The following is a 21635-nucleotide window of genomic DNA, read 5'->3' as shown; positions in this document are numbered from 1 at the left end:
AGAAGGTCCCACTCCTGTGTACACTGTAGCCCATGGGTGAGACTCAACTCCAGATGACAGGAGCAGCTCTCAACATCCCTGAAATCAAAGATTCTCAAAACTGTCAAGTGAATAAGAAGGCCAGGAGCTTGGCCGGGCACGGTGGCTCACGCCACACCTGTAATCCCAGCACTTTGGGAGGCCAAGGCAAGTGGATCACAAGGTCAGGAGTTCAAGACCAGCCTGGCCAAGATGGTGAGATCCCGTCTCTACTAAAAACTACAAAAATTAGCCGGGCATGGTGGCAGGCGCCTGTAATCCCAGCTACTCAGGAGGCTGAGGCAGGAGAATCGCTTGAACCCAGGCAGTAGAGGTTGCAGTGAGCTGAGATCGCACCAGCCTGGGCGACAGAGTAAGACTGTCTCAAAAAAAAAAAAAAAAAAAGAAGGCCAGGAGCTTATTACAGTGCAGTTTCCAGGGCCCATACTCAGATATCCTGATTAATCACTTCTCCGTTTAAAACCTGCACTTGGGAGGAAAATTGCCAGGTCTTTGCCAAATGGTAACTATTTAATCTTCCCAATAACCTTACAAAATATATGTGCTTTTGTTGTCCATTTTACAGATAAGGATTTGGAGCCACAGAAAGATTAAGCAATTTTCCAAAGTTCTGCCTTTTTTTTTTTTTTTTTTTTTTTTTTTTGAGATCATGTCTCACTTTGTCACCAGGCTAGAGTACAGAGGCACAATCTCAATCTCCGCTCACTGCAACCTCTGCCTCCTGGGTTCAAGCAATTCTCCTGCCTCAGCCTCCCAAGTATCTGGGATTACAGGTGCCTGCCACTGTGCCCAGCTAATTTTCATATTTTTAATATGACCATGTTGGCCAAGCTGGTCTTAAACTTCTGACCTCAGGTTATCTGCCTGCCTCGGCCTCCCAAAGTGCTGGGATTACAGGTGTGAGCCACCGTGCCCAGTGCTGGCCTTTCTTAATCCCGAATGTAAACCCAGGCCATAGAACCTACAGCCTACATTTTTAATCACCATGCAGCCTGTAAAAAACCATTGGCCTAGAGCAGTGGTTCCCAATTGGAACCAATTTTGCCTCCCAGGACACATCTGGCAATGCCTGGAGATATATTTGTTTGTCGCAACTGGTGTGTGTGTGGGGTGGGGTGGGGGGTGCTAAATGTCTACAACAGAGAACAATCTGGCCCCAAATATCTCCAGTGCTAGTGCCAAGGTTGAGAAATTGTGGCTGAGAGTCATGGTTTTCAGTGCCAGCTGCATGATAAAATCACCTACAGAGATGTTCAAAATCCTACTGCCCAGGCCATACCCCAGACACGTTAAGTCAGAATCCCAAGGAATGGAATTGAGATGTCAGTATTTTTTAAGTTCCCCAGGGGACCCCAAGGCTGAGAACCTCGGGCCTAAAAGAGGCTCCTCTCTCTTTGACTACCATGTCCAGCAGTGATACATGGGAAATGCACTGAGGCCTAATGGTCATTTTGGGCCCGAGTGCCTATGCAGTTACCAATCTATGTTTTTCTCCCTGGCACCTTGGTAACCCACCAAGGTGGGTTTTTTTTTTCTTTGAGATGGAGTCTCATTCTGTCGCCCAGGTTGGAGTGCATGCAGTGGCGCGATCAATGCAACCTCCTCCTCCTGGGTTCAAGCGATTCTCCTGCCCCAGCCTCCCAAGTAGCTGGGATTACAGGCACACACCACTACACCTGGCTAATTTTTGTATTTTTAGTAGAGATGGGGTTTTGCCATGTTGGCTCAGGCTGGTCTCAAACTCCAGACCTCAGGTGATCCACCCACCTCGGCTTCCCAAAGTGCTGGGATTACAGGCGTGAGCCACTGCGCCCGGCCTACCTACCACTCTTATTCAGAAAAATGCTCTCGGGGGCTTTTTCTAGTCAGTAAGGAATCCTGGTTCTCAACCCCAGCAACCCACCACTCACACAGCACAGACTTGAGGAAAAAGAATGGCTGACTTTAATCAGTCTATAAGGAAATAAACATCTTTAGAGGCCGTGTGGGGGTGGGGGAGCCCTGCAGCAGAGGAGGCATGCCACTTCAAGCACAGCTGAAGCAGAGAAACCTCTCAGAGAAACCACTAGAAGGGTGGACCGAGGGGGAGGTGGGACTTACAGTCAGCTTTCCCTGACTGGGCAAAAGGGAGCAGTTGCAGTATTAAAAGTGGTTCCTGAGTCCACCACAGCGGCCAGCTCCGGTCAGGCAGCGGGATGGGCTCCCACGCCCCATGGCAGGCCCGTGTGCACCACAGGGCAGCCCCCTCCCTTCTTGGTCCTCTTCTATCCTCCTGCCTTACAAGAGAAGCACGTCCCTGAGCACATATGGCCCAGCCCTTGCCCAAGCTGAGCCAGACAGGTAAGCAGAGACTTTCACTGCAGTGATGCTTCTGGCTCAGCCCCAGGAGCTACCCGCTGCCATGTCTTCCAGGCTGCACTAGAGGAAGGCAGTGGAGCAGGATGCTGGTAAAACTAGCTCCTGGCCGAGTGCAGTGGCTCATGCCTGTATTCCCAGCACTTTGGGAGACCAAGGCAGGCAGATCACTTGAGGTCAGGAGTTCGAGACCAGCCTGGCCAATGTGGTGAAACCCTGTCTCTACTAAATAATACAAAAATTAGGTTGGCCACAGTGGCTCACGCCTGTAATCCCAGCACTCTGGGAGGCCGAGGCGGGCTGATCACCTAAGGTCAGGGGTTTGAGACTAGCCTGGCCAACATGATGAAACCCTGTCTCTATTAAAAATACAAAAAGTAGCCGGGCATGGTGGCACGCTCCTATAATCCCAGCTACTCGGGAGGCTGAGGCAGGATAATTGCTTGAACCCGGGTGGTGGTTTCAGTGAGCCCAGATTGCACCACTGCAACAGATCCATTTTTTTGGGCAACATCTCCAAAAAAAAAAAAAAAAACCTGTGAAATCCTTAAAAAAAAAAAAAAAACTGGCTCCTTCCCCAGGCTGCCAGCAGCATCCTCAGTGGGGTGACCTTGCCACAGCTCTCACACCATCTTAACATCCAGGGTTTGGGCCTGTGACAGGTTCTGGCGCTGGGCCTTGACCATGTGCAGGCGTCTCCCATGCAGCGTGAACTGGGACCAGGTGAAGAGCTGCAGCAGAGCACAGGTGATGGGCACCAGCACCAGCAGGTAGAAGCAGCCCTGGCGGAGCGTCGGGGCCTGTGCAGGGGCTGGAGCTGGGGGCTCTGGCCAGGGATGGGCACTCCCCACAGGGGTTATGAGGGACTGCTGGAAGAGGTCATGACCTAGGACAAGAGAGCACAGGAAGACCATGGTCAGCCCACTGTCCTCCAAGCCTTGGTGCCCTCCAAGTCTATGGTGTGACATCTCAGACACCACATGGACGTGTCCAGACCACAACTCCTGATTCCTCCAAACCCACTCCTCTCCTACTCTTCCCATCTCAGTGACAGGCACCACCATCCACCCAATAACTCAGGCCCAAAACCTCAAAGTCCTCCTCAGTTCCCTGGTTGGTTTCACGCCATCACTCCCCAACACCCAATCCTTCATCTCCCCCCAACTCCAAAACGTATCCCACCTGCCACCACCCTGGCCCAAGTCTCCACAGCCTCTGCCAGTCTCCCAAAGATCTCCCTGCTGTCCCCATTCTGGCCTCCCTATGATCTGCTGTCCATATGGCAGCCAGAGTGAACTTTTTTTTTTTGGAAAGAGGGAGTCTCGCTCTGTCACCTAAGCTGGAGTGAAGTAGCACGATCTCCACTCACTGCAACCTCAGCCTCCCAGTTTCAAGCGATTCTCCTGCCTCAGCTTCCCAAATAGCTGGGGCTACAGGCATGCGCCACCACACCCAGCTAATTTTTGTATTTTTTAGTAGAGGCGGGGGTTTCACCATATGTTGACCAAGCTGGTCTCAAACTCCTGACCTCAGGTGATCTGCCCTCCTCAGCCTCCCAAAGTGCTGGGATTACAGGTGTGAGCCACCTCACCCAGCCCAGAGTGAATTTTGTTAAAAAGTCAATCACACCACGTCACTTCCCTGTTTAAAACCCTCCCTGGCCGGGCGTGGTGGCTCATGCCTGTAATCCCAGCACTTTGGGAGGCCGAGGTGGGTTGATCACCTGAGCTCAGGAGTTTGAGACCAGCCTGGGCAACCTGGCAAAACCCCATCTCTACATAAAATACAAAAAGTTACCCAGGCATGGTGGCATACGCCTGTGGTCCCAACTACTTGGGAGGCTAGGTGGCAGGCTCACTTGAACCTGGGAGGTCAAGGCTGCAGTGAGCCAAGATCGTGCCACTGCACTCCAGCCTGGGTGACAGGGAGACCCTATCTCAAAAAGTAAATAAATAAATAAATAAAAATAAAACCCTCCAACAGCTTGCTTCCAACACTGCCCTGATCAACAAAGTCCTCTTCGCTTTTCCAGCCACATTTCCTAATCACCCCTGACACCCTGGGCCTTTGCGCCTGCTGTTCCCTCTGCCTGCGATTCACTGAGACCTTTTCTAGACAAATCCTTGCCATTCAGCTCACATCCTGAGGGACACCTTCTCGGAGAGGCCTTCCCTGATAATACTACATAGCTTCTTGGTCACGCCATCTCACATCACCTTAATTTCACCATAACACTATTACTACCTGATAATGTCTTGTTTGGATGTTTATTGCCAACCCCAGCCCACCCCTGACTAGAATACAAGCTCCGTGGTGGCAAAGACTTTGTCTATCTTATTCATGGTTAGCTCCCTGGCACCCACAGCAGGACCTGCAGAGAAGGGATTCCATACATATTTGTTGAATGAATTAATTAATGAATGAACTAAGAAAGCATGGCGGAATCGGTGACCCAGTGACTCTAGCCATGTTGAGGGGACGCCAGTTGCCACTTTCCGTCACTGGACCCAGAGCCCAGGCTTGCCAGCCAGTGTGCCAGGTAAGCTGTGCCCCCTGGAGCCTTAAGAGCCCTTGCCTGCTACCTGGCCCTCACCTGTGTAGAAACAGAGCAGCCAGGTGCCCAGCAGCGGGGCAAAGGTCTGGCCTGGCTTGGTCACCAGGGCAACCATGCCAAAGAGGAGTGCCGAGGCTGCCTGCTTGCGGTGGTTCAGCACCAGGTCCTCGTCTACCAGGTCGGTGACCACCAAGGTCAGCAGCTTACAGGTGCCCTCAGTGAAGACGCGGTTGCTGCAGTAGAGGGAGAGAGCAGGCAGGAATGAAGGCATGGGATGGAGGTGTTGCGGGGAGCATGGGCAGGGGCATACCTGGCAATGAAGAGGCACAACAGGCTGAGGTGGTCCGGGCCAGCCAACAACATGAGCAGGCTAAGTCCCAGCTTGAGCAGGAAGAGCCCCCGCACCACCGCGTAGACGCCCCAGCGCCGGCACAGGGACAGGAAGTAGAGGTTGTTGAGATGGGGAGCGACATAGGAGAGGCCTGGGGAGGAAGACGGGGAGCCACCTTGTCAAGGGCACTGCTGCAGTGCCAGTGAGCGCCATCAGCTTCACAGCCAACTGCATTCCTGTACACTAGCGATGCACTGGGCTCTGTGCTAAGAGCTTCACTGTCTTAGTTCATCTTCACAGCCCCTTAAGGTGAGTACTATTATCATCCCCACTTTACGGATGAGAAAGAGAGGCCCCAAAAGATGAACTAACCCACCTGAGGCTGCCCACCAGATGAGCACAGAGTCAAGACTCACACCCAGGCCCATCAGATGATATTCCTCTGTGTTAACCAGCCACTGCACCCCCTCAGGGTGCCACCATCTCCAAGAGGACTGACACCAGCATAGCCTCCACCCCCCTCAACACCCACCACACCCTGCCCCCCATGCCCACTGCACCCGGCAGCACTTGGTGTCTTAAAAAGATTGTCCCTGGCTGGGCGCAGTGGCTCACACCTGTAATCCCAGTACTTTGGGAGGCAGAGGCAGGTGGATCACTGGGTCGGGAAATGGAGACCATCCTGGCTAATACGGTGAAACCCCATCTCTACTAAAAATACAGGTCTCTCTCCTTCCAGCTTGCATGAAGCACCCAAGGTCCACACTCACCCAACAGGATGGAGCCCATGGAAAGGGAGATATGGTCGGACAACAGATGCTCCAGGAAGAGAGGGAAGAAGTTGCTGTTGAAGTGGCAGTGGAAGACCTGCAACCCGACAGGGATGGTGAGGAGGCTTCCAGGGGGAGGAGAGCTGACAAGGCCAGAAGCCAACAGGGGAACACACATCCCCCCCAACTCCCCATCCTCAGAGCAGCAAGAGCGAGAGCAGGCCTTTTTCCCCATGTCCCTAAACACAGAACATGCCAGAACACAACCTAAAACCACATTCCTGGTGCTATCTAACTTTGCTACAAAGTTAGAAGCCATGGGAAAATAGTACTGGAGCAATTAAAAGCTTTTTCTTTTTAATTGAAAACACATTAGTGAGGCTGGGCACAGGGGCTCACACTTGTAATCCTAGCACCTTAGCACTTTGGGAGGCCAAGGCAGGCAGATCACTTAAGGCCAGGAGTTTGAGACCAGCATGGCCAACATGGCGAAACCCCGTCTCTACTAAAAATATAAAAAATTAGTCGGGTGTTGTGTTGCATGCCTATAATCCCAGCTACCCAGGAAGCTGAGGTGGGAGAATCATTTGAACCCAGGAGGCAGAGGTTGCAGTGAGCCTAGATCATGCCACTACACTCCAGCCTGGGCAACAAAGTGAGAAGAAAAAAAAAAAGAAAAGAAAACACATTAGTGAAACAAATTTCATAACATGAAAACAGTTTATTTCTAAGTTCAGCTAGTTTATATACTACATGTTTTAGGTACAGCACTTAGCTCTTCTTTTTTTAGAGATGGAGCCTTTCTCTGCTGCCCAGGCTGGAGTGCAGTGGTGCAATCATAACTCATTGCAGCCTCGAACTCCTGGGCTCAAGCGGTCTTTCCACCTTGGCGTCCCGAAGTGCTGGGATTACAGGCGTGAGCCACTGCACCTGGCAGCGGTTGCTGTCTTAAAAAGATTGTTAGAGGGTCCCCAAAGGGGGCATCTCTGTCTCATATCCTCACTTTACAGGAGAGGACAGGGCTACCCAGAGAGCCTGAGACCTGCCTAAGATCACATAGGGAGGGAAAAGCTCAGAGGGAGCTAGAATCCAGGCCTCCTGACTACTCAACCTGCATTCCTGCCATCGAATTGCCCAGCAGACCTCCTGGGTGGCCCAGAACTCAGTTCCCAGCTCTTTTTTTTTTTTCTTTGAGAAGGAGTCTCACTCTGTTGCCCAGACTGGAGTATAGTGGTGCCATCTTAGCTCACTACAACCTCCGCCTTCCGGGTTCAAGTGATTCTCCTGCCTCAGCCTCCCAAGTAGTTGGAATTACAGATATGCTGGAATTACACCATGCCCAGCTAATTTTTGTATTTTTATGGGGTTTCGGCATGTTAGCCAGGCTGGTCTCGAACCCCTGTCCTCAAGTGATCCACCCACCTCAGCCTCCCAAAGTGCTGGGACTACAGGCATGAGCCACCATGCGTGGCCGAGTTCCCAGCTCTTGAGGAGTCTGTCCCCTTGAGTGAAGTCCAGCCCAGCTGTAGAGGGGCCGGGAGCTGCTCCCCATACCTGCACCAGGTCCATGCTCACGAACCACAGGAAGTTCCGATGGCGTGCCAGCTGCCGGAGATACCGGCCCAAGGTGATGCTGTCCGCCTCCTCACTGCCCACAAGCAGCTCCTCTCCACACAGGCTATGGGGCAGAAGGGAGTGGAGAACTGCCTGGGGCTGGCCAGAGTTATCCCCCAACACATCCCAGGGCAGCCCCCATCAGCCGGGGACCCAGCACCGAAATCAGACTTAGAAGGTTGCTGGTGAGGACCTGAAGAGCCGGGGCTGGCCACTCACCCGCTATCCACAACCAGGCCTGAGCACCCTGGGTCCTTTCGGGCCGCCTCAACCCGCCGCCTCAGCAGCTGTGTGGCCCCCAGAAAGCCCAGCCCAGAGCTGACAGCCAGTGTCACGCAGAAAGCGCGGAAGGAGGAGAAATCCTCCTTGTTCCAAAAGGCATAGGATGCAAAGACAGAGAGGGAGCCGGCCGCGCTGAAGAGGGAGCAGTAGAAGTTGAGGTGGGTGCGGTCGTGGGCTGAGAGGGCCAGGTCGGCCAGCAAGGCATGGTGGTGCAGGTCCACGAGCGTCAGGAAGCCATCATAGAGGCACAGGCACAGCAAGAACTGCAGGCCAGCTGGGGCCCAGGGCACCCAGAACGCCAGGAACGACAGCGCCAGCAGCGGCCCATGCCAGCCCAGGGCCTGCACCCGGGCCAGCACCACAGCCCTTGAGGAGAGCCCGGCGCCTGACCTGCCGGGGAAAGGAGAGTTGTTGGGAGATGCCGTGTCAGACTTGGCAGGCTGAAGTTCCCCTTGCCCAGGCCCCAGGGGAGGGATGGAGGCCCAGGGTGTGGGACTCACAACAGGGTGGTCCCACTGTCCCCTAAGTCCCCAGTCTGCAACTTAGGAAGCACAACTCACCAGTGGGTACACTCTCCTCCTCTGCCCCAATTTCCACCCCCTTATTAGCCTGTCGGGCTGATGGCCAAAGGGAATGGGATGCCCACTTCTCAAGGTTGGGGGTGATGATGGGCTCAAGCAGGGATGGGGCAAAGGAATCTTCCAGAAGCAGCAGAGGGTGTTTGCAGTCCACAGTCCAGAGGGGCCAGCCAAGCCAAGCCAGGGTAGATCTCTTCCCCTGCCGAGCCAGGCAAGTGTACGTCCAAGGCCACCTCTCCAACCCAAACAGAGCACCCTGGACCCCAGTAAGGGAAGAGCCATGGGCAACACTGAAATAGTCTCCCCTTCCTTCCCCACCCCAAACACAGGCAGGGGTCCTCCCTCCTGGGTAGCAGTAGGGTGGGACTGAACCAATTACGAGCTGTTCCCAATACACCAACCGGGGCTGGGAGCTGAGGAACTGCCGGTCACTGAGCCAACCGAAGAGGGGGTCATTGAGGCTGTTCCAGAGGAGAAACACTGTCTGCAGGCAGAGGGGAGACAGGCAGGTGGGCTCTAGACAGCATCCTCTCCGGGGCTCCTCCCCCCTCAGCCTGCTCACCACCCCTCAAAGATGGCCCCAGCTTTCCTACCTGCAAACCTTTGCTGGTGTCAGTTCCTCTGCTAAAACCCACTCTGGCCAGGCGCTGGTGGCTCACACCAGCACTTTGGGAGGCCGAGGCAGGTGGATCACCTGAGGTCAGGAGTTTGAGACCAGCCTGGCCAACATGGCGAAACCCTGTCTCTACTAAAAATACAAAAATTAGCCGGGCGTGGTGGCGGGTGCCTGTAATCCCAGCTACTCATGAGGTTGAGACAGGAGAATCACTCGAACCACGAAGGCGGAGGTTGCAGTGAGCTGAGATTGCGCCATTGCACTCCAGCCTGTGAGACAAAAGTGAAACTCCATCTCAAAAAAAAAAACAAAAAACCCTACTCTGCCAGTCAAACCACTGCCCCCTTCAAACTCCCACCCATCCAGGGCCCAGCTGGTAAATGTATGCAGCTGATAAATTCATATACGTGAACATATTATATATATGAGTACACAGAACAGCAACTATGTAAGACAGTGGCCAGGAAAGCTAGTCTAGTCCCCATCGAGGAGGAGTCATCAAGGCCTCCACAGCTTTTCTTGATGAGTCTTGGTGAACAACCTGGACTACCCAGGCCTCTGACTGGGTGGGACCAGGCACCTGCAATCTGCCCAGCAGCCTGGGCAGCCTCTAGTCTCCACCCCACCCCCTCCTCCATGTTAGCCACCCAGCACTGGCCCTACCTCTCCGACCCAGAAGGCCATTTTGTTGATCTTGTACACTGAGACAAAGGTGTCCACATAGTAGAGCAGGAAGACATTGTGCAGGATGGTGGTGAAGAGAGCCAGGGAGCCATAGACCACAGCTGTGGGCAGACCCAGCAACCAGGCCTGGGGCTGACCCAGCCCCATGGCTGCAGCCCCAGCCTTAGCCCCAGGAGAACCGGGGAGGGCTCATGGCCACAGGCGGTCTTCCCATCCTCGTCCCTGGGGAAGAAGGAACCAGTGAGCAACAGGGATCAGAGCCAGCTCTGCTCTTAACCCCAGACCTCTGAATCATTTAAAAACTCATTTCCAACAGGAGAGAGTTTGTACTTACAACAGCGCTGGGAATTATGAATGAAGTATAACAGAAACAGTGCTGAGCTAGACACCACTAATCTGGGAGTGACTCGAGGAAACAGAGAGCCTGTGGGAAGAGACGGCAGACACCCAGCAAGTGCTGAGCCAGGTCGCGTGCCAGGGCTGGATGCTCGATGTCTTTTTTTTTTTTTTTGAGACAGAGTCTCGCTCTGTTGCCCAGGCTGGAGTGCAGTAGTGAGATCTCCGCTCACTGTAAGCTCCACCTCCCGGATTCACGCCATTCTCCTGCCTCAGCCTCCCGAGTAGCTGGGACCACAGGCACCCGCCGCCACGCCCGGCTAATTTTTTGTATTTTTAGTAGAGACGGGGTTTCACCAGGATGGTCTCGATCTCCTGACCTTGTGATCCACCCACCTCGGCCTCCCAAAGTGCTGAGATTATAGGTGTGAGCCACCGCTCCCGGCCTCAGTGTCTTCTTAAATTGCACTATGTGACTTTAATGGTCTAGACGGGACAACCCTGAGCTTGGGCACACAATGCACTTACAGTAAAACGTCAGGCAGTTACCCAACCCAGGCCTTAGCTTCCTCTTCTGCAAAAGGTAAAAGGAGATTGTTATGCCTATTTTGCAAATCATAAGGATTAAACAAGGTAACTCACAGAAAGCACTCACTGTTGGTATTGATAAGGAAGACGGGAAGGGAAGTGCCAGAAACGGAAGAATGTGGTCCCTTTAAATGATATGGAATCAGGGAAAGGAAGTGCTGGGTAGAGGAGGGCGTGGTCCCTGGCTAGGGCTCCACCCCTGGGCCTGACCTAGGTGAGGACAGGCATTTTTTTTTTTTTCCTGCCCAAATGTTGCATTTCCCAAGACCACCCGGCCCACCACGCCCCATCCTATGCTTATAAAAACCCTGAGACCCAGCCGGGTGCCATGGCTCACGCCTGTAATAAGGCACTTTGGGAGGCCGGGGTGGGCGGATCACCTGAGGTCAGGAGTTCAAGACCAGCCTGGCCAACACGGTGAAACCCCGTCTCTACTAAAAATACAAAAAATTAGCCGGGCATGGTGGCACATGCCTGTAATCCCAGCTACTAGGGAGGCTGAGGGAGGAGAATTGCTTGAACCCGGGAGGCAGAGGCTGCAGTGAGCCAAGATTGCGCCAATGCACTCTAGCCTCGGCACCAAGAGCGAAACTCAGTCTCAAAAAGAAAAAAGAAGAAGCACTCTAAGCCTGCAAGTCCCCACCACCACCCCCGTGGGCCACAGTGATCCTATCTTGTCCCAAGGCAGGAGGATGGCCTTTCCCTGAGGCCCTTGAACCCCCTGAAGAAAATGCATTTCTTTTTTTCCTCAAAGCTTTATTCAGGTCTAATTGACAAACACTAAACTGCAGTTTTCAAAGCATGCAAGCTGATAAGTTTTACCATATGCATGTATCTGTGAAATCATAACCACAAACAAGATAATGAACACATCCATCACCCTACATTCCCTCGACACTGCTTTTCTGAGTAACGTATGTTAAAAAGACATGGGGCTGGGCGGAGTGGCTCACACCTGTAATCCCAGCACTTTGGGAGGCCAAGGTGGGCAGATCACTTGAGGCCAGGAATTTGAGACCAGTCTGGCCAACATGGCAAAACCCCGTCTCTACTAAAAATACAAAAATTAGCCGGCGTGGTGGCGGGCGCCTGTAATCCCAGCTACTGGGGAGCTGAGGCAGGAGAATCACTTGAACCCCAGAGGTGGAGGTTACAGTGAGCCCAGAACATTCCACTACACTCCAGCCTGGGCGACAGAGCAAGACTCTACCTCAAAAAGAAATAAATACAAATAAATGTTTAAAAATGGTGAGCATTAAAGCTTTACAGATCATTACTATCCAACCTCTCAGTCCTTCCCTAAAATGGAGAGGCCCCATGCCCGCCACACAGGGTTGAGGTGGGAATTAAATGAGATGCTCTCTAAAGGTGCTTAGGGCTGTAAAGCACAATGTCCACCTCTGTTACTATCCTTAGCAGGGTCACTTACTCCAATTCCTCCAGGGCTTTCAGAACTCTCCTGCCTTTGTCAAAATGGAGTGAAGGCTCCCCACGCCTACCCAGATGCCCAGTGATTTGTCCTTGTTGCTGGAGAAGGTGAGCCCTGAACACAAGGTCCCCAGCCTCCCCCAGCCACCTCCCTGCACCCACACTGGGTAGAAGAAAACCTCAAAGGTTAATGAGATGGAACAGGTATGACCTTTGCCATCAGCAGGGCCTGGGTTCAAATCCCAACTGTACTTCCTACTAAGAGTGTAACCTCAGGCAATTCAACCCTTCTGGGCCGGAGTTTCCTCATCTATAAAATCAGGTAATAATGCTTATCTTTTTTTTTTTTTTTTTTTTTGAGGTGGAGTCTTGCTCTGTTGCCCAGGCTGGAGTGTAATGGTGCAATCTTGGCTCACTGCAACCTCCGCTTCCCAGGTTCAAGCAATTCTCCCACCTCAGCCTCCCGAGTAGCTGGGATTACAGGCACCTGCCATCATGCCCAGCTTATTTTTGTATTTTTGTAGAGATGGGGTTTCACCATGTTGCCCAGGCTGGTCTTGAACTCCTGACCTCAGGTGATCTACCCACCTCAGCCTCCCAAAGTGCTGGGATTACAGGTGTGAGCCACCGCGCCTGGCCAATAATGCCTATCTTTACAGGGGTACAGAAAGGATTAAACAAATGTCCAGGAAGCACAGAGCACCGTGCTGTCACACGGAAGATGCTCAGAAAGTAGCTTTTTATTGGGCTCACCTAGATCAGGGTAGGAGCAGGGAAATATCCTTGTAATCGGGCTCCTTCCTCAGGTAAGGGAATTTGAAAAGATGGGTCACACGAGGAAAAGTCAGAAGATGGGGGCCTGCAAGGAGCAGGAACACATACAATGTTTGAGAATGCCAAAGACAAACTGGCCCTGGCCCCCTGTAGACCTGTGCCAACTGCAACTTGTCCAGGTAAACAGCCATCCTGGAGAGGAAGCTGAGGCAGGAGTGTGCAGGGTTACTCTTTTAATGGTTTCTCTTCCAGATTCCACTCCTCCATCGGGAAACAGCCTTCCCCCACTTGCCCTCCCCACCCTCAATCTGCCCCAGCAGAGAACAGCAGCCCCACCTCTCCCAGGGAAGAACAGCTTGGAGCCCACACCAGCCTCCTTGCATAAGCTGGTGAGAAATCCTGTAACCTGCAACCAACTCCACCCACCTCCCTGGCACCTTCCAAGACCCACCCTCATGGTCCCAGCTGGTGGCCTTGAGCCAGTCACTCCCTCTCCCTGAGCCTCAGGCTCCTCGCCCACAAAGTGGGGATGTTAATGTCAACCTCTTAGATGGCTGTGGGCTGAAATGCAAAAGGAATTTAAAGCCAAGTGCCTGCTACGTGGAAGACCCTCAATACACAGCAGCTATTTTTTTTTTTTTTAAAGATGGAGTCTCGCTGTGTCACGCAGGCTGGAGTGCAGTGGCTCAATCTCAGCTCACTGCAACCTCCGCCTCCTGGGTTCAAGCAATTCTCCTTCCTCAGTCTCCTCAGTAGCTGGGATTACAGGCACCTGCCACCACACTCGGCTAATTTTTTTTCTTTTTGTAGAGATGGAGTCTTGCTCTGTCGCCCAGGCTGGAGTGCAGTGGCGCAATCTAGGCTCACTGCAACCTCTGCCTCCTGGGTTCAAGCCATTCTCCTGCCTCAGCCTCCTGAGTAGCTGGGATTTACAGGCGCACGCCACCACACTCGGCAAATTTTTTTTTTTGTATATTTAGTAGAGACGGGGTTTCACCATACTGGTCAGGCTGGTCTCAAACTCCTGACCTTGTGATCCGCCTGCCTCGGCCTCCCAAAGTACTGGGATTGCAGCCATGAGCCTCCACACCCGGCCTAATTTTTGTATTTTTCATAGAACTGGGGTTTCACCATATTGGCCAGGCTGGTCTTGAACTCCTGACCTCAAGTGATTTACCTGCCTCGGCCTCCCAAAGTGTTGGGATTACAGGTGTGAGCCACTATGCCTGGCCCACAGTAGCCATTTTCTTTTTCTTTTTCCTCTTTTTTTTTTTTTTTTGAGACAGAGTCTCGCTCTGTTGGCCAGGCTGGAGTGCAGTGGCACAATCTCGGCTTACTGCAACCTCTGCCTCCCAGGTTCAAGCAATTCTCCTGCTTCAGCCACCCGAGTAGCTGGGATTACAGGCATGCACCACCACGCCCAGCTAATTTTTGTATTTTTAGTAGAGACAGGATTTCACCATGTTGGTCAGGTTAGTCTTGAACTCCTGACCTTGTGATCCACCCACCTTGGCCTCCCAAACTGCTGGGATTACAGGCATGAGCCACTGCGCCCGGCCCACAGTAGCCATTTTCTTTCCATTTCTTTGAAGTTTGGTTTCATGATTTTTTTTTTTTTTTTTTTTTGAGACGGAGTCTCACTCTGTCGCCCAGGCTAGAGTGCAGTGGTGGGATCTTGGCTCACTGCAACCTCCGCCTCCCAGGTTCAAGAAATTTTCCTGCCTCAGCCTCCCAAATAGTTGGGATCACAGGCGTGCGCCACCATGCCTGGCTAATTTTTGTATTTTTTGTACAGACGGGGTTTCGCCACGTTGGCCAGGCTGGTCTTGAACTCCTGACCTCAAGCAATCCGCCCGCCTTGGCCTCCTGAAGTGCTGGCTCACAGGCGAGAGCCACCGTGTGGTTTCATGATCTTTAAAGATCAGTCACTAGGTGGGGTGTTGTGGCTCATGCCTGTAATTTTAGGACTTTGGAAGGCCAAGACAGAAGGATTACTTGGGGCCAGAAGTTAGAGACCAGCTGGGGCAACATCAATCAAAAATAAAAATCATTGACCTTTCTGCCAAATCCATGATTGAAATTGTCTTTCCAGCACCCAAGCTTTATGCTTTTTGCCACCTGGAATATCCTAGCCCCTCTTGTCTGCCATCCATCAAATTCCTTTCTAAATGCCACCTCCACACTTTTGTTCATGCTGTTCCTGTCACCTAAGATACCCTAGGATAACTATATACTATTCCTCAGCCATACAGGGTATGCTTGGCTTTTATATCCATCATCAGACCCCTTACAGCTCTGTTACTATCTGCATTCACGTTCTGTACATGAAGAAACCAAGGCTCTGAAGATTAAATAACAGGCCCAAGTTACAAAGCTAGTAGGTGCTGGAGTCAAGATTCAAAACAGGTTTTGACTAAAACAACAGCGTTCTCACTTCATCATCCCCCCCACACCCTGCCCCCATCTTACCAAATCCTGCTCATCCAGTGTCACGGCTTTCCCAAGCACACCCAATCACGTGTTCTCTCCCGTTTTCCCCCTTATCAGGCATCCAAATGCCTCCCTTCCCCTCCTCCAGCCCACAGGCTTCTTAAAAGCAGGGCTGATACCGGGCGCGGTGGCTCACGCCTGTAATCCCAGCACTTTGGGAGGCCGACGCGGGCGAATCACGAGGTCAGGAGATCGAGATCATCCTGGCTAACACGGTGAAACCTCCTCTCTACTAAAAATACAAAAATTAGCCAGGCGTGGTGGCGGGCACGCCTATAGTACCAGCTTACTCAGGAGGCTGAGGCAGGAGAATAGCGTGAACCCGGGAGGAGGAGCTTGCAGTGAGCCGAAATCGCGCCACTGCACTCCAGCCTGGAGGACAGAGTGAGACTCCGTCTCTTAAAAAAAAAAAAAAAAAAAGCAGGGCTGGGTTAGTCCCGCCCTTGATCCCTGCCCTTTGCCTCCACCAGGCTCCTTCAGCGTGCTCAGTCAATCCCTGCTGGGTCGATTGGCCCCTAAAAGGTCAATATCAACAACATCCTCAGCCCTAGGGAACAGCAGCAGCAGTCATAGGAAAACTGTCATCCTCAGACCCCACTGTGCCCCTCCTAGCTCTGTGTTCTGCTTAACTGTGGGAGTCAGAGAGAAGGGGCAGCCTGGGAGGCTTGATGTGCCTCTCTGAGTAAGACACTAAAGCAAGGCAGCAGGTACAAAGAAGAATAGTGATCATAACAGAGGAACATTTATTAAGCTTTCGCCGGGTGCACAGCACTGTGCTAAGAGACACAGAAACAATCTGGGAAGAGAGCTCAGAGCAGCGAGGGAGAAAGGGGCCACATCAGGAAGGGTTTTGTAAACGTTGTGCAAGATTCTATGCTGAGGACAACAGGTGGGGAGCTGGGGGTGGGGAAGTGACAGATCTGTTTGGAAGAAGCCCCTCTAGCAGGTGTCAAAACTCTTCCCCTTCACCCTACCAGGCCCCTGGTAGGTAAAGACTAGAAAGGGATGGAAGCAGCAACATCTCCCTGATTTCTGAACCAACCTATGGTGGGTTGGGGAGGTTGATGAATTTAGTGGCAGAAACCAAGAATGCCGAACTGGGCCCCTGGAGTGAGAGGTATCAGACTGTACAAGAGACATTAGTGCAGAGGTAAAAGCTAAGAAGAGGCATAATTTGGAGTCAGGAGCCCTGGGTCAGGTGTGAACATTATCTTTAACTTACTATCTGAGTCTATTCCTACATCTGTGAAGCAGAGAAAACAATTCCATTCTCTGCCTATCCTCAGGAATACCAAATGAACAAATGAACATGAAAGGTATAATATGTGCCCTTTTCTCAACAGGCAGCTGACCCCTGAATTGTCTGCTGTGTTTCCTGTTTCACTCTCGGGGTCTTGTCTTCCTGCCCAGTCTCCCCACAGCAGGGTCTAGCACCAGGGTTGGGGGGTGGGGGCCCATCCTCCTCCTCCGGCTGGAAATGAGCTTTCAACTTGTTGAGATGGGGACCTTCTCCCTCTCCCTCCCCCACAGGTCCCAGAAGAGGCGACAGCTTCACCTCAGGACCACCCACCCCTCCCAAGCCACTGAGGAGTTTGGGATCAGCCCAGGAGCTCTTCACTCAATAGCTGGTGCTGAAACACGTGTAGGGCTGCTCCCCACCGCCTGCACGTTAAAATCACCTGAGGAGCTGTGCAATAATACCGAGGCCCAGGCCTCACCCAGAACAGTTAAATCGGAATCTCTTCGGGTGGGCCCAGCATCGGTGTTTTTCAAAGCTCCCCAAATGCCACCAGGGTTAAATGCCTTTATGCTAATGGCACGGATCCCGGCCTGACCAGTGCATCCCTCGATCCCAGACCACCAGGGAGCTATTTGACCCACTGCATCCCTTTCCTCCAGACCCCCGGAGAGCCTTTCTGCGAGGATTCCACCCTTGCCCCCTTGAACCCCGCTTCTTCCGCCCGGACCACACAACTCTCCCAATCCACAATATGATCACCCCAAAGACCCCCGCAGATAGTCCCCATGACTCCCAGAGCGCAAAGCATTCCCCTCCCCCTCGGGTCTGTCGTTTGTGCCAGATCGGCCCCAGCCCAGCCCGCTCCTGCCCGCGAGCCCCGGCCTCTGGCCAGCGTCTCACCGCAATCGTAGCCGGCGAAGCCTAATCCCACGGCTGGCGGGAGCCAGGTGCGAGCCAGTGCGCCTGCGCGCACTTCTAGGGCTTCCCCAGCCTCTCCCTCCGCCCCCGCCCAGCGATTGGCTCCGCGCGGCCCCCGGGCGCAGCTCCGGCAGGTGACCGCGCCTGAGGGTGCCGCCGCCATGTTTGTCACGGGCGCTTGCCCTTAGCGACCAAAATTAAAAGTGGACACTGGCAAATAGGGTCAGGTTGCCTGGATTCCTGACCGGCTCAACCCCTCTCCTTTACCTCCACCATAGCTTAATGTCATTTCAGTTGAAACCAACACGTTTTTTCTAAGCGCTCACCTTCCTTCCCTCCTTGCCTAGTACTCGTTGGGAGAACAAAGAGAGGTCAGCATCCTCCATTGAGTCTTGTGGTCTGAGCGGATGCACAGCTGCAGCCGACTTGGAGGTGTCAGCGGCTCGATCTGGGACTCCCTGATGCTGCATCATGAGCCCTTCAAGGGTGGGCAGGTCCAGGTTGAGCTGTGGGCACCAGGGCTCTAGCCACAGGAGCCAGGGCTGAAGGTGGGAAACAGCCACCAGGGCCTGAATGAGCAACCATGCAGCACAACCTCTTTGTATTAATAACGGTAATAATAAAACATAAGGAGTACTGAGTGCTTGCTATGTGCCCCGTACTACATTCAGAACAACACGTGCATTCTCTTGTTGAGTCCTCACATCATTCCTAGGAGGTAGGCGCTTTTATCCACATTTTATATGTGAAGAAACTGCATTTCAGAGAGATTCAATGACACGCAAACAGCAAGGGCCCAGTCGAGGTGGAACCCGCTATCCTGACTCCCACAACAAGAGTCTTTCCTCTTCCCACACCTGCACAATCCCTCAAAATCAAGTTTTGTTTTGCTCAATGTAGGCTGTGGAGGATGTTTTATGTTTTCTCCCAATTGGCCTGTAAGCCTGGATAGGTTTTTGGGCAAGCAAACAGCACACATTCCAGCTCTGCCTGGTTCCCCTACCTTGGGACACAGGGCAAAAAGCCTGTGGCCTTTGCCTTATGGGGGACTTGGAACTCAACCCCTAGCTCCAACACTTCTTTGCTAAGGGACTTCTTTATTATTATTTTTTGAAACAGGGTCTTGCTCTGTTGCTCAGGCTAGAGTGCAGTGGTGGCATGATCTCAGCTCACTGTAACCTCCACCTCCCTGGCTCAGATGATCCTCTCACCTTAGCCTCCCAAGCTGCTGGGACCACCACCTCACTCCACCATGCCTGGCTAATTTCTAGAATTATTTGTAGAGATGGAGTCTCACTATGTTACCCAGGCTGGTCTTGAACTCCTGGGCTCAAGGGACCCTCCCGCTTCAGCCTCCCAAAGTGCTGGAATGATAAGCGTGAGTCACTGCACCTGGCTGGGACCCTCCTTTTGTGAGTCTGTTTTATGCTTTACAGGGATTTTTCAGACATTAAATGAGAAACAAGGGTGTAGGAGCTTTGTGAACTGCTCATCCTTATGACCTTCATTGATGGTTGTCGGCTAACTTCCTGCAACAGGAGTATTGTCCTCCTCCTAACAACCACAGCAAATGGTCCAATGTAGACGCCTAGTGTCCAGGGGCTACAGCTTATTCAACCAGTTCCTGGGGAGCCCCCAGGGATGCCATGAACCTTGCCCCCAGAATCCATCTCCCACTAACCTGTCTCATTTCCCTCCTTCCCAATCTCTCTCTTTCGGACACCCTTCACACTTCCCATGTCACCCCAAGCCACACATACACGCACACACATACATACAACCATCTCTCTTCTAGACTTAGACAACTGCTGAAACTCCTCCTGATCCAGAAAGCCTCATGAGTAGAAGACAGGTGATCATTTTGTCCCTCTCCTCACCTCTTACCTTCATCTGTGATTTCCTGGCTGTGAGAACAGAAAACCCAGCATTCAGCCTGGGGTCCGGCACACTGGGATCTCCATACATTTGCTAAAGGAGTCTCCCCGCCTTTCTATCTGTGGCCAGCATGTGCTTTTATTTCAAAGCAAACCCGAGTCTTTACTTAGCCCTCCCTGGGTGTCCAGTGGGGAAATGGAAATGGGGAGGGCTGGCAGGGGCCAGAGCTGGATGTGACCCAGGAGAAAAGACCTTTGGTCCCTCACAGCCAGGCGAGGTGGCTCACGCCTGTAATCCCAGCACTTTGGGAGGCTGAGGTGGTTGGATCACGAGGTCAGGAGATCGAGACCATCCTGGCCAACATAGTGAAACCCCATCTCTACTAAAATACTAAAATTAGCTGGGCGTGGTAGCGTGTGCCTGTAATCCCAGCTACTCAGGAGGCTGAGGGAGGAGAACTGCTTGATCCAGGGAATCGGAATTTGCAGTGAGCCAAGATCGCACCACTGCACTCCAGCCTAGCGACAGAGTGAGACTCTGGCTCAAAAAAAAAAAAAAAAAAAAGAAAAACAGAAAAAAGAAAAAAAGAAAAGACCTTTGGTCTCTCACGTTGCACTTAATGCCCCACAGTTACACTCTGAGGCCCCTCAACCCTCTGATTATATAGACAACGTAGCCAGTTACCTTTTATGTCAGCATCAGGGCAGGGCCTTGTGATTCTGTCTGATTTCTCTTTCTGGTTGCCAGTCACAGAGCTAACTGGGAGGGGAAATGCAATGAACTAGAGGCCATATCACCTCCCTAACTCATTGAGCCATACCGGAGTCCCTGGACCATGCGACAGATAGATTGCGCACTCTCTGTCTTTGAAATTCTCTCCTCCCTTTACTTCCCATCTCTCTGATCTAGTTTCTGCCATGTTCTCTTCCTACCTAATAATTCCTCCTCAGTCCCCTTCACTGCGGCACTTTCTCCCAGGGCCTCTAAAGGAAAAGGGAGGGTGTCCCAGGTTTCCATCTTGAATACTCATATACTCACTCAAACTTTTAATCCATGCCAGGCCACAGGCTGTGAGGTAAAGGGGACTTCAAAAACAAGATTGCTGGCCAGGTGCGGTGGCTCACGCCTGTAATCCCAGAACTTTGGGAGGCCGAGGTGGGCGGATCACCTGAGGTAAGGAGTTCGAAACCAGTCTGGCCAATATGGTGAAACCCTATCTCTACTAAAAAACACACAAAAAATTAGCCAGGCCCGGTGATGGATGCCTGTAATCCCAGCTACTTAGGAGGCTGAGGCAGGAGAATCGCTTGAACCCGGGAGGCAGAGGTTGCAGTGAGCCAAGATCGCGCCACTGCACTCCAGCCTGTTGACAGAGCAAGACTCTGTCTCAAAAAATAAAAAAAACAAGATAGCTACCTGCAAGAGGCGTTGAGTGGGGTCCAAACAAGCTGGCAGCCAAGATGTCAATAGTGTGATAGGGACCAGATGGAGACAAGCCCAGGGTGGCAGCTGTTACGGTAATTTCACCTAGTACCTTTTCCTTCATGACTACTTCCACACCTCCCATGTCCAACCTGAAGAGAATATCCAGAATGGCCCATCCGAATTCACCATTCCTTAAACTTCCAATCTCCCTCCAGCATTTTCTACCTCCAGGACTGCCTTAACTGTCCATCCAGGTGGCCAAGGCGGAAACATGTGCATCCACCCTCCATCCTACGCACTTCATCAAAACCACCATCTTGGATCAAGTCCAGGTGAATCCTACTCCCATCTGTCTTTTCCATCCCTTGCTCCTGTTTGGTTCTCAGCTTTCCTAAGCTAACACGAGAACCTCCTCCATGACTAGCTTCCACCCCATGCTCTCTAATCTGTCCTCCATTTTGCCCTCAAGTGAGTTTCTGATCGCAAGCTTCCCTGAGCAAAAGCTTCTCAGGTTGCTATATACTGAAATTTTTCATGGCCAGATGCAGTGGCTCACATCTGTAATCCTAGCACCTTGGGAGTCTGAGGCATGAGGCTCGCTTGAGCCCAGGAGTTGGAGACCAGCCTGGGCGACATAGTGAGACTCCATCTCTACAAAAAATTTCAAAAAATAAAAAAATCAGGCCGGGTGCAGTGGCTCACAACTGTAATCCCAGCACTTTAGGAGGCCAAGGCGGA

At 52.3% G+C, this 21635-nt stretch overlaps 1 protein-coding gene across 6 annotated transcripts; it reads right to left on the bottom strand.

Moving 5' to 3' along the window:
- Positions 1 to 1960: 1960 nt before the first annotated feature.
- Positions 1961 to 17731, bottom strand: MFSD13A (major facilitator superfamily domain containing 13A). Of its 6 annotated transcripts, none has more exons than XM_008950850.5 (11): positions 17580 to 17666; positions 12929 to 13034; positions 10158 to 10247; positions 9803 to 10045; positions 8925 to 9007; positions 7883 to 8335; positions 7604 to 7727; positions 6050 to 6146; positions 5259 to 5430; positions 4988 to 5181; positions 1961 to 3280 (listed from the first exon to the last, which is right to left on the bottom strand). In XM_008950850.5, the coding sequence occupies exons 4-11, from the start codon at positions 9968 to 9970 to the stop codon at positions 3018 to 3020; spliced, it is 1554 nt and encodes a 517-aa protein (XP_008949098.1). In that variant the 5' UTR covers positions 9971 to 10045; positions 10158 to 10247; positions 12929 to 13034; positions 17580 to 17666; the 3' UTR covers positions 1961 to 3017. The 6 variants fall into 6 exon arrangements, with proteins under 6 accessions (XP_008949098.1, XP_034787274.1, XP_008949100.1 ...); XM_034931383.2 differs by lacking the exon at positions 17580 to 17666 and adding an exon at positions 15419 to 17364; XM_008950852.4 differs by lacking the exon at positions 10158 to 10247.
- Positions 17732 to 21635: the final 3904 nt, after the last annotated feature.

Source organism: Pan paniscus, chromosome 8, assembly GCF_029289425.2.
Source record: "Pan paniscus chromosome 8, NHGRI_mPanPan1-v2.0_pri, whole genome shotgun sequence".
Taxonomy (NCBI): Eukaryota; Metazoa; Chordata; class Mammalia; order Primates; family Hominidae; genus Pan; species Pan paniscus.
This window is presented reverse-complemented; position numbering and strand designations above follow the sequence as displayed.

Excerpts from the sequence above, each read along its gene's own strand:
- MFSD13A (XM_008950855.4), bottom strand. The coding sequence starts at position 9,970 with ATGGGGCTGGGTCAGCCCCAGGCCTGGTTGCTGGGTCTGCCCACAGCT. Across the intron at positions 7,728-7,882 it reads GGCCTGGTTGTGGATAGCGG|CCTGTGTGGAGAGGAGCTGC; the intron begins GTGAGTGGCCAG and ends TCTGCCCCATAG. Across the intron at positions 5,431-6,049 it reads CATGGGCTCCATCCTGTTGG|GCCTCTCCTATGTCGCTCCC; the intron begins GTGAGTGTGGAC and ends CTTCCTCCCCAG.